An 11,950-nucleotide genomic window follows, 5' to 3' on the forward strand; every position below is an offset into this window, starting at 1 on the left:
GAGAGAGAGAGAGAGAGAGAGAGAGAGAGAGAGAGAGAGAGAGAGAGAGAGAGGATGGTGATGGTAGTGGAAGAAGTGGCATCATCAAAACTGATTGTCCTGCCAGTTTTGAAGAAGAAACAACAAAATCGCATTAATAATTCAAGTAGCTGCAATTTGAGCGCAAGAAAGAGGGAATTGGTTTGTGTGACAAGTGGGAATTCTTACTTGGGTTCCCACATAGTGAAGGAGCTCTTGGCTTATGGCTACCCAGTTCGTGTCACCATCCAAAACCTAGGTACTTAAAGCGTTTCCCAAATAAATATATTTCTTGTGGTGTTGTAACAACTTCAAGACTTGTTGAATTGATCAGAACCAACCTAAAGCATATTATAGAGAAGTTAGAAAACCATAAAGATAGAACTTCTCAATGTCAATATATTGGACCAGCCTTCAAAATTTTTAAATGCTGGACCAAAATTATACATGGAACTTTGACATCTATTATCTATGTTCCATTAGTCTTACACTTGCTTTCTTATTGCGGTTCTTAGTATTGTCCTTTTCTTGGAATACCATTTGAAAGTTTATTATCATATCACTGTCCACAGTCCCTCCACTAAATGTGTCCTAATTGTTAGACATGCAGATTTCCTCTTCTTTTAATATCAGTTTTCATTCCTGTATAGTATTTTCTTTTTCAATTGGTTCTATTTTCCATTGAGCAGCGGATTTTGATGACATGAAGGAGTTTATAAGAGATGAAGAAATAAATCAACTACAAGGTGTTGTAATAGCAGATATGGGAGACATAGACAGTCTTTGCGATGCTTTTAGAGGTTGTCGTGCTATTTTTCACACCTCCTCATTTGTAGATCCACATGGGGTGTCTGGCTATTCAGTGAGTTTGATTTTATGCTGCTTTCCCATACTGTATTACTTATCCACTTATAATCATCTCATCTTTTATAATTTACTTTAAGAGCATGCATTTAAATATTATCAAATAAAAATAGTTTGATTCTAATTTTAATTTCATCGAGCTTTGAACTCACAAGTTGATAAACTAAAACTAGAGCCACTCTGAGAATAAATTGAATTTTATAGATGTAATGCTTCAAACTATGTTTTTAAGTTAGATGCAACAAAAAGTTGGTGAGATTATTTCTTAGGGTACAAAATTATATTTTGTAATTAGGAGAGACCTACAGATAAACTGCTATTGGAAAAAGACAATATATATCATTGCCCACACAATTCTTTAGGCTAATAACTTCCATTATGATTCTGTGTTTGATAATTTTCAGGAACAGATGACATTTCTTGAGGCTGAAGGGGCAAGGAATGTCATTGAAGCTTGTGGTAGGGCAGCATATGTAAAGAAATGTATCTTCACCTCTTCTCTTCTTGCTTCTATCTGGAAAGGTGACAATGTAGACAGGGTTATTGATGAGACTTGTTGGAGTGATGAAGAGTTTTGCCGAAAAAACAAGGTATTCAATTTATGTCACAGAATCATAAATGAATTGGGGGGGGGGGGGGGGGTGTGGAACCGCCTGTCCTACAATTGTTCATCTTAGAAGGCTTATCATTAATCAAATCATTAGATTTAAATATTAGAATCATGTCATAGTAACTCTGTATTTTAGCTTGTCAAAACAAAACCATAATAAAAAAGATTCTATATTTCTATATATCTTATCGAAATTATCTTCATTTTAGAGCAATCAACCCCACACATTAAGCATCTTCTCGTTAAGGCTTGGCTGGTGGAGGCTCTAAAATGTTCACTAACAACATAAATTGACACTCACTTATCATTGGAGAGGCACTACTGCTGCTTCCTGTACATTTTTTTAATATTTCTCAATCTATCTTTACTAGGTATCCAGCCCTCATCTTAATCCACTTGCGGAAGAACTCCTCTTTTTTGGGGGGGTGGTGGGGTTCCTATGAATTTGCAGATATAGCCAAAGTTCATTATTTTTTCCCACATATTTCATCCTATTAATTTGAAGATGCACGATTCTGTCCTTAACTCTAGCTTATTATGGCATCATTTGTTGTGGAGTAGCTTTGGCTAGCATTGGGTAAGACGACAGCAGAGAAGGTTGCCTGGAGGAAGTCTAAAGAAATGAAGGTGGAGCTTGTCACAGTGTGCCCTGGCCTTCTCATGGCCCCCTTATTCCCAAATGCTCACAAGGCAACCTCTATACCATACCTCAAAGGTATTTAACTTCTTTTTGTTGAAGAAGATGTGATGAAATTGCATTCTATGAGTTTCAAACATGACTGATACCTGTAATTAAATTTGTACCTAAACTATACAAGTTGATCCCAATACCCTATGGTCCCTAGACATATATGGTTCAATCTTGGACTAAATTTTCTTCTCAAAAAATCCTCTAGAAACTCCAATTATAAAACATGATGAAACTAACCCAAATTTTCTTAAAATGTAACATCCTAGTAATTGATGATGGACTTATCAGGGCATGACCGCATGAGAATAACCACAGCACTTTGGTATGATCAAAAGTTGAGCTATACTACGCTAATTTTTTATAAATTTGATCCAAAGGTGGCCAGGTCATGCTACAACGAGGCGTCCTAGCTACCGGAGATGTTGAAAAGGTGGCGAAGGCACACGTCAATGTTTACGAAGCAATGGATTATGGAGCTTGTGGACGATATCTCTGCTTTGACAGAGTAGTTCAAAGATTGGATGAGGCAATTGAACTAGAAAATGGGTTGAAGATGCATGGTAAATTGTCAGGAGGGAGACAAGAAGTCTTGCCAGAAGGAAATGAAGAAATACATAGCAAACTTAGTAACTCAAAGCTTGCTAAATTGATATTACAATCTTCTCAAAGTTTTTCGTGCAATCAGTGAGACCCTTTGCAACATCTCATGGTGAGAGTGAAAAAAAAAATCTCCTTGAGGAATAATTCATTGGAGAGATATACATCAAGCTTCACAGCAGGCTATTAAATTGTGAAAGAAACTGTAAAACTTCCTGCCTCTTTGAAGAGTGTTGAAATCTGTGCACAAATACAACAATATTACCAGCATCATTTTTTTTTTTCACTTGATGAAACTGAGATATTGTAATTAGTGCAACATTACTTGATTCAATTTAATTGGAGAATCTAAGACGCAACAAGAAATGGTAAGTTTTGCACTTATTTATAAGAAAAATGATAATACCACAACATTTACAACTTTTTTCACAACTTGTTATGTGACGAGTTATGAGCAGTGGAGAAAAAATAGCGGGTTCATGTAGATTTGCATCTCCGCCACTCACAACTCATTACATGACGAGTTTATGTAAACTATTGTGGTACTTACATGGTTATTATTATAACATAGAGACCCGTGTCATTGTCCAAGGATGAAGTTAAGATTTTTTCCTTGGGGTCAGATTATGGAGAAAAAAAATTTGACCATTAAAAATAGGAAATATACTAAAATTCAAAGTCGAAGTAATATATGAAAAATAAAGCCAACTTCTATTCAATTTTTTTTTTTTTTTAAAGAAAAGAAATAAAATGATTGATTTTAATACATTTCTATTCAAATGTTTGTGATTTGTTAAAATAGAATTTGATGTTCTTTTAAATCACAAAAATAATTGAAAGCTCGAAAACGTGTTGAAAAACACAAGAGCTGTTTAGACCCCCGATTAAAATTACGGCTCGATAGATTTTACACAACTTTATTATAAAGTGCGGAATAGTGTAAAAGCGAGCGGATGAACAATATAGCTACTCTAATCCATAAACTAAATAACACAGCAGTGTAATGGAATATAAAAGAGTAGGGAAGAGAGATGCAAACACAGAAAACACCAAGACGTGTTTTCGAAGAGGAAACCGAAGAACTCGGCGAAAAACCTCTCCGCCGCCCTCCAAGCGGAAATCGATCTACTAGACAATCAGTTGGGATACATGAGTAAGCAAGAGACCCTCCAAGCCTAATCTACCCAATGTACCTAAGCCCTCCAAGCTCCTACTCCAACAAGGCTTCTCGGAACCGTGTCTTGTCTTAGTTATCAGGATCCTGCAACAAGCTCCATGTTGCATCTGCCATCCTTGGCTTCTTCCAATCTTCCCAGCAACTCCAAAGCACTCTCTACACTCTGAATAGGTGTGGGTTGTGTTTGGGTACAAATCTCCTCTCAAGGTATGATAATGGGAGAGGGATGGAGAAGAGGCTACAATGATTTCTCACTAAGGAGGAGTAGCTCTCTCTCAAAAGATGGGTGTGTGTGTTGTAGAAAACCTATCTAGGGTTTTTCTATCTGAATAGCCTCTCATACATTTGTGGGTAATGAGGGTATATATAGTATGGGTGAAGGGTAAGAAAGTCACTCATTAAAATCCTCCAGGCAGAATGTTTCGCAACTGTCTCGCGGGAAGGCCTTACCCGCGAGACACTCGCGAAAACGACAGCCTGGCATGACTCTTCAGCTTCCAGTCATGTGCTTCTCACATGACTCTTTCGCGGCTTAGCTTCCAGCGACACACCCGCGAGATCCACTGATCTTCAATAAAGCTTGAGTCTTCACCAACTTGATACTAAACCCAATACAATTAAATCCCACAAAATACAAGGAAGTGAAATAAAGTAATTACAACACATTTTGTCATGGAATAAAGCCAATATAAAACATAGTTGTAAATCACAACTTTACAATAATCTATAATTGATTCACCTCTGCTTGAACTGACTAAACTTATTTCACCATATAATGATCTTCCACAGTGCTCAAACCTAGAACTTTAGGCAATCTGGCTCAGTCCAGTGTACTCCCAGTGGACAACTAAAAATGGTGATTGTCCAATAGAACTAAGCACAACATGTTGTAGGAAAATTTAGCATGTGCAAGTGCGCGCATTATCCTATTGCTTCGGCTTTTCCTGGAAAATACTACAAATTAAATTCCCTAGGGTTCTGTTTATGATCTTTGTGTGCCCATTAGTTTCAAATCTTCTCCACAAAGTGTGCAATAAATTTTGAATCACAATCAGAAGTAATGGAATTTGGAACTCCATGCAACCGCCCTATTTCCTAGAATAATAATTTTGCAATATATGCAGCATCAGAAGTCCAGTTTTTCGTCACTAAGAAGCTTTAGTGATGAAATTGGACTTTTAGTGACGACATTCGTTTCGTTGCTGTAGCCCCATCGCTAAAAGTCCTAGCAACGAAAAATTTCGTCACTAAAAGTCCAATTTGGTATTAAAAAAAAAAAAAAAAAAACTTTTAGTGACGAAAAAGTTTCATCACTAAATGTTTTCCTCGCTAAAAACAGTATTTAGTGACGAAAATATTTCTTCACTAAAACCATTTCAATTTATTAAATCATATTTAGTGATGAAAAATTTCGTCACTAAAACTATTTTCGGGTACATATAGTAATGAAAATATTCGTCACTAAAACTATTTTTTTTTAAATCCATGCACATATAGTGACGAAAATTTTCGTCATTAAAACCATTTCTTACAAAATTCTACTGCATTTAGTGACGAAATATTTCGTCAGTAAAACAATTTTTTGTTGCCATATTTGTGACGAAAAAATTTGTCACTAAAACTTATTTTCTGTTTTTATTATTTTCATGACGTTGATAATAACTTGTAACCTATCATTATATTATTAAAACCTCACATTTGATTAACACATTTATTTCAACAACACAATTATAAAAAATCGATCCATACATTCCACAAGTTAAAATTAAAACAAGTATCAAATTCAAACTCCTTCCATACAATAATTGTTTGCAACACATACAATAATTTAAGATGTTTTATAACAATACAAAAAATGTAGCATAATATAATTAGAACCCCTTAAAGCCAAAAGATGTCCTCATATGTCTTCAAATAATGCCAAAAGTAAGACCCCTAAAGCCACCAATAAGAAATCTACACAAATATAAAAACACTACTACGTTAAAATTGTAAAGTAAAAACATTAACTATGCTATAAAAAACATTTCTAACAATTAGTTTAAAATGATACATAAAAAATGAAGTGTTTTAACTTAAAGATAAAGTACTAACCAATAAGTGATTTAACTTGAAGATGAACCACCCCTATAGTTAAAACCGTCATCATAACCCTTGCTCCTCAAAAAATTAAGAATATTCTTTTGGATCTCATCTTGCTTAGCTCGTGCCTCTTGCTCCTTAGCTTGCGCCTCTTCGTCCCTAACTCTTGCCTCTTTGAGCTCAATTATCTCATTTTCTAACTGATGAATATACTCTACCGAGGAATTAGATGAGGCAGTGGTTACTAGAGAAGATGAAGGTCTCATGCCAAGTCCTTTTACAATACCAGATTTTTTCTTAAAAACCAAGTTTGAGGTTTCCTCTTGTGTAAGGGGAATTGCATTAGGATCTTGACAATGATCCTCTTGCACTTTGAGAATAGTTTCCTACCATTTGAAAGAGGAAAAAAAAAAAAAAAAAAAAAAACAACAACAACAACAATCACAACATTAATACTACATATGTAATAACTTTACAAACATGATAAGGATGGAATAATAGGGATGGAATGATACACATACATATGTCGCTTCATCGTCATGGTGTATCCACTTATTTGTGTTTGGATTAAAATGAACATCTTTGTATACTTTTACCAATTTAGGAACTTGACCGCCATTATTATTTGTCTAATTAATTAACATTCGAGTGTTAGTTATTTATAGTTAATTAATCACAACATGTAATATACTAAGGTTTAAGAAAATGAAAAAACACGCACCTCCTCATCAACCCTAACAGCAAGTGCCTTTGTCCCGCATCTATGTTTGCCTGAAGTTTTGCTTCTATTTTGAGAATTAATTCTTGATTTTTCCTAATAAAGAACATTCAAGATATTTATTAGATCATGAATAAAACAGTATACATTTACTTCATCTAAGTATTAATCTAATCATATGACAACATAATATAGTAAAAATTAGATAATAATAATATACGCATAAATAATTTACCAGTTAGTCCTTATTGGTCCATCTCCCTTCAATGAGTCCAATCCATTGCTCAAGTGTGACATTCTTTGCCGGGTGGCTTTTTGCATAGTTTTCACTATGAGATTGTACAAGCTTTTTATAAGTCTGATACAACTTGTTAGAGCCGCTATTCAATAATCTTCCACATTTTGTATTTACTGTTTTTGTTACTAAGTTGGAATCTCCTTCAAGCTCAAACTGATCCTATAAAATGAAGTATATATGTATTATAAAAATATTATTATATGAATTAATATACTTAGTGACAACAAAGACAAGTTAGACGTTATTAATATAAATTTACCGCGATATTCTGAAGCACCACATCTCTAGTAGCAGCATCAACACTTTTCCAATCTTTTACGTTGTAACTGGACAAATTACTTCGCACTTGTACGCCAATTTGATTGACAAGCTTGCACGCATTCTTCCCAACAGGAGCATCATACTCTGCAGCTATACGTACTGGTAGTTTACCACTTTTTTCAACAAATGCCCATACTGCTATACCACGTGTTGTTCCACGGGTATTTCTGCTAGTAGATCCTATTTAAAAATTATCAATGTTATAAAATTATACATTCTATGTACATTAAGTATAATCTCAATAGTAAAGACAAGGTGCAGTTGCAATTAAGTATGTTCTATGTAATTACTAGTCGTGCTAGTTAATGCGTCGGTAGCCTCCGCACTCGAAGAACTTTGGGCATGAGGATTTGCTTCAAGAGGTGTTTCCGTAGATTGAACCGTAGATTGGACCACTGGGATAGATGCCTCACCTCGCGAGCGTGTAAGTCGTCCTAGTGCCATCTGTAACTAGAAACATACATATAATAGAACAACAAAGTCATTACAAATAATAGAATAACAAAGTTATTATCTATTGTACCCTATGGAATATCTATTGTACCTTATGGATTAAAGAGTTCGATGACTCAACATTATTCTCATCGTCACCAATAGGTGGTACATAATCATCATCTACCACAACACTAGCTCTACTTCTTTTCCCTTTTGCACAATTGGACTGAGCAGAATCCTTTAGAGAAGTTGAGATGTGCTTCAATCCCAAAGCATCAATTATCTCTTGGTTTTGCCTCATTCTATCCAATCTTGCCATCTCATACCTCGGTATATTATGAATGTATTTGGCCTTTTTGGGCATTTTTTGAAACTATGTATTGACATGAAAGATAAGTACAATTGCTACTAACTTAACATTATAGTCCACACTATTATCCATATCAAACAATTGACAAGTGCAAAATTTGAACATAATTGCTACTAACTCAACACAACAAATGACCACATTAATATCCATATCAAGTTCAAGATAAGCACAAAACATCTCAATAATAATTACTACTAATTTTACATATTATAGTTCACACCATTATCCATATCAAGCAATTCACAAGTGCTGAATTTGAACACAATTGCTACTAACTCAACACAACAAATGACCACATTAATATTCATATCAAGTTTAAGATAAGCACAAAACATCTCAATAACAATTGCTACGTAGACAAGCATAAAACTTTAAGACAAGTATAAAACTTTAAGACAATCACATAACATTTAAGACAATTGTTATGAACTCTACATATCATAATCCATATCAAGATCAACATCAGGTATGTGCTCTTCATTTTGATTAGCGTCTCTTGAAGTTCTACCTTCAGGAATAATCTCAATTTCAACATCACCCATACAATACTCAATAATATTGTCTTCAACATTGATAGGGACAATATCAACAATTGCTTCTTGTTGGAATGCGTCACTATCTTCTGTATTATCATTGGATTCTCCGCTCTCGACTTCTGGGACATCAAACACTCCTTTATGTTGGATGCATTGCACAATTTTCCAAGGGTCACGCAATTTTGTATCTTGAAGGTAGAAAACTTGTTTCGCTTGACTAGGAAGTATAAAAGAGTCATTTTGATACCATCGACTTGGAACATCAATGCTCGTGCAGTGTGCATCAGTTCTTATCGTTCTCCTTCGACCATTGGTACTAGTATTATACCATTCACACTGGAACAAAACAACTTTATGGTGAAACATATATTCTAATTCCCAAATTTTGCACACATGACCATAGAAGTCGTGCATTTCTCCCTCATGGTCCCCTTCGGTACATACACCACTGTTTTGGGTTACACGACGATTATCTAGGTCCCTTGTATGGAACTTTACACCATTGACCATACAAACTGTGTACTCCTTCACATATGACTTAAGACCATTTGCTAATGACCATAACTGTTTAGTAGCTTCTGATGACTCGTTAACTTTCAATCTATTCATCTATAATGACATACAACAAGTGATATCCTATTAGTAATAAGCAATAACGAATAAATTTAAATGTTTAAATTTATTAGTGTGTGATTAAATTTCAAACGTATATCTGGCAAAAAAAAATTAACAAAAAAAATTAACTCAAAAGGAGAAAAAAAAAAAGAAACCTGAATCGATGAAGGGAAGCTAAAGCGACGCCGGGTGCGTCGCACAAGCGTCGACAGTGCATCGCACAAGCGTCACCGGTGCGTCGCTGAAGGGACGCCAGTGCATCGCCGATGCGTCGCGGTGCGTTGCGGAAGCGAAGCCGATGTGTCGCTAGTGCTCGCCAGTGCGTCGCTAGTGCTCGCCGAAGCGTCGCTAGTGCTCGCCAGTGCGTCGCTAGTGCTCGCCGATGAGAAGCCAAAGCGTCGCTAAGTGCGACGCTGGGATCGTCGCCTTAGTGTCGCCTTAGCATCACCGAGCTGATGCATCGTTGTATCAGCGATGACGACGAGCTCAGATTCGTCGGTTTGGGTATGTGTTTAGAGTTTGAGGGGTTTGGGTATCTGTTTGAGGGAAAGGAGAGAACCCAGAAAAGAAGAAAGTGAAAAAAAAAATAAAAAAAAATGAGAGGCTGAAGCTCATATAAGTATAAAGCCTTTAGTGACGAACTCTAATTCGTCACTATTGGCAGCCTTTAGCGACGAAATTTTTCGTCGCTAAAGGTTTATTTTGTCCCGATAGCTCAATTTTTTGGCACAACAAATTTTCGTTGGCGCTTGAGTTCTATAAAGCTTTTAGTGACGAACTCAGATTCGTCACTAAAGCATACTTTTAGTGATGAATTCGAGTTTGTCGTTGAAAAATGTATTCATATGTTTTACACATATGTTTTTAGTGACGAAATCATATTTCGTCACTAAAAGTATGATTTAGTGACGAAATATGATTTCGTCACTAAAAACATATACGGGTAAATCTATTATTGTTTTTAGTGACGAAATTCATATTTCGTCACTAAATCATACTTTTAGTGACGAAATATGATTTCGTCGCTAAAAACATATAAGTGTAATACCTTTATTTTTTTAGTGACGACTACATTTCGTCACTAATACTTACTTATAACAACGAACCTACAGTGACGAAATATTTCATCACTAAAAATTTCAACTTTTAGCGACGAAAGATTTCGTCACTATAGATTAATTAAGTTGGCGTCAAAGTTTCCCTCCTTGGTGCTTATTTTTCAGATCACAATAGCGACAAAATTTATTTTTCGTCACTAAATGTAATAATTTTTTTTCATTATTAGTGACGAAATTCATATTTCGTCACTAAAGCTGTATTTTTAGTGACGAAAAATATTTCCTCACTAATTTTCGTCACTAAAAATACATTTTGTTGTAGTGCTCTCCCTAAATCTTGGCCCCTTGAATCAAAAAATGCTTAAAGAGCGAAAAAGAAGGGATGAACTATTGGTTGCACCAAGCTTCACAGAGCTTGAGAATGACATCTTCAAGCTCGTGAAGACTAGCTGCTCTGCAAATCACTGAACTCCTACTCTCACTCCAAACAATGCCAACTCAGTCATTTTTGCTACTTCAAGTTTCTCTCTCTCTCTCTCTCTCTCTCTCTCTCTCTCTCTCTCTCTCTCTCTCTCTCTCTCTCTCTTCTCTCTCTCTCTCTCTCCAAATCCCAACATCTAAACTGAAAAAATCAAAGTACTAGTTCCTTTTCTTTTTGTGTTCTACTTTTTTCTATTGGTTATTAGGTGAAATGAAATTAGTAGTAGTTCTAGGATTACAAACTATTTCACAACTTTTTTACCACAAGTTTTATGTGGCAAACTGTGAGTAGTCATCTGTCACTTACATATAAATTCATCGTTTTTTCTTCACCACTCACACTCTGCAATGTTCTAGGGCAAAGAAATGTTAGATAAATTGTAGTATTAGATTTTCTCATAAGTCAAATAAGTAATAACTATGCCTTACTTTTTCTCTTACTTGTGAGGTGGGTGAACTTCATGTGGAGGTATGGTTTCTTCACTCTTCACATGTAGGCCTTGTTCCCCCCTAGGAACCCTATTTAAATAGAATACTTTATTGTTAGGCCATTTTTGATATTATCTAAATGTTTAATTCACAGAAACAACACTTTTCAACGAGTTTTGCTAACAAGTGAAGACGTGAAGTGTGATTTTTTAAATTGTTTACCCAAATAGATACAGAGTGAGTAATTACTAAAGTTACTAAATTATTAAAGTTGGAGCATTCACATCAAATGTGCTAAAATAGCTAAAATGCTATTTTTAGCACCCAAAACACTAAAAAATAAAAATCTATTGCATCAAAGGTGCCAAACCTATAATTTTTTTAACACCTAGCTATAGTAAACTACGAACTCTAGCAATTTAATGTATCTGGATGGTAAATAGAAAAAAAAAAGTTATATAATATGAAAGTTAGAGAGAGGGACTTGAGTGTTAAAAGAAAGAATTAAAAAAAATTTAAATAAAGTGGTAAAAGAATAGTGTATTTGATGTTGGGTCTTGGGTGTATTGTAAAGTGAGATATTAGAATAGATAAAGTAGTATTTTGAGTTGCTAAAAATTAAATTTTTAGCACATTTGATGTGAATGCTCT

General features: G+C 35.0%; 1 protein-coding gene across 1 annotated transcript; it reads left to right on the top strand.

The window, feature by feature from the left end:
• Positions 1-3,066, top strand: LOC112033256 (cinnamoyl-CoA reductase-like SNL6). The gene is made up of 5 exons (XM_024066027.2): positions 1-277; positions 708-880; positions 1,287-1,472; positions 2,054-2,207; positions 2,561-3,066. Exons 1-5 carry the CDS (start codon positions 55-57, stop codon positions 2,869-2,871), a joined length of 1,047 nt encoding a protein of 348 aa, XP_023921795.1. The 5' UTR covers positions 1-54; the 3' UTR covers positions 2,872-3,066.
• Positions 3,067-11,950: the final 8,884 nt, after the last annotated feature.

This window comes from Quercus suber, unplaced genomic scaffold (assembly GCF_002906115.3).
Source record: "Quercus suber isolate HL8 unplaced genomic scaffold, Cork oak 2.0 scaffold_567, whole genome shotgun sequence".
NCBI lineage: Eukaryota > Viridiplantae > Streptophyta > Magnoliopsida > Fagales > Fagaceae > Quercus > Quercus suber.

Coding starts and splice junctions, on each gene's coding strand:
- LOC112033256 (XM_024066027.2), top strand. CDS start 55: ATGGTGATGGTAGTGGAAGAAGTGGCATCATCAAAACTGATTGTCCTG. Junction 278..707: donor TGTCACCATCCAAAACCTAG/GTACTTAAAGCG, acceptor TCCATTGAGCAG/CGGATTTTGATGACATGAAG. Junction 2,208..2,560: donor CTCTATACCATACCTCAAAG/GTATTTAACTTC, acceptor TTTGATCCAAAG/GTGGCCAGGTCATGCTACAA.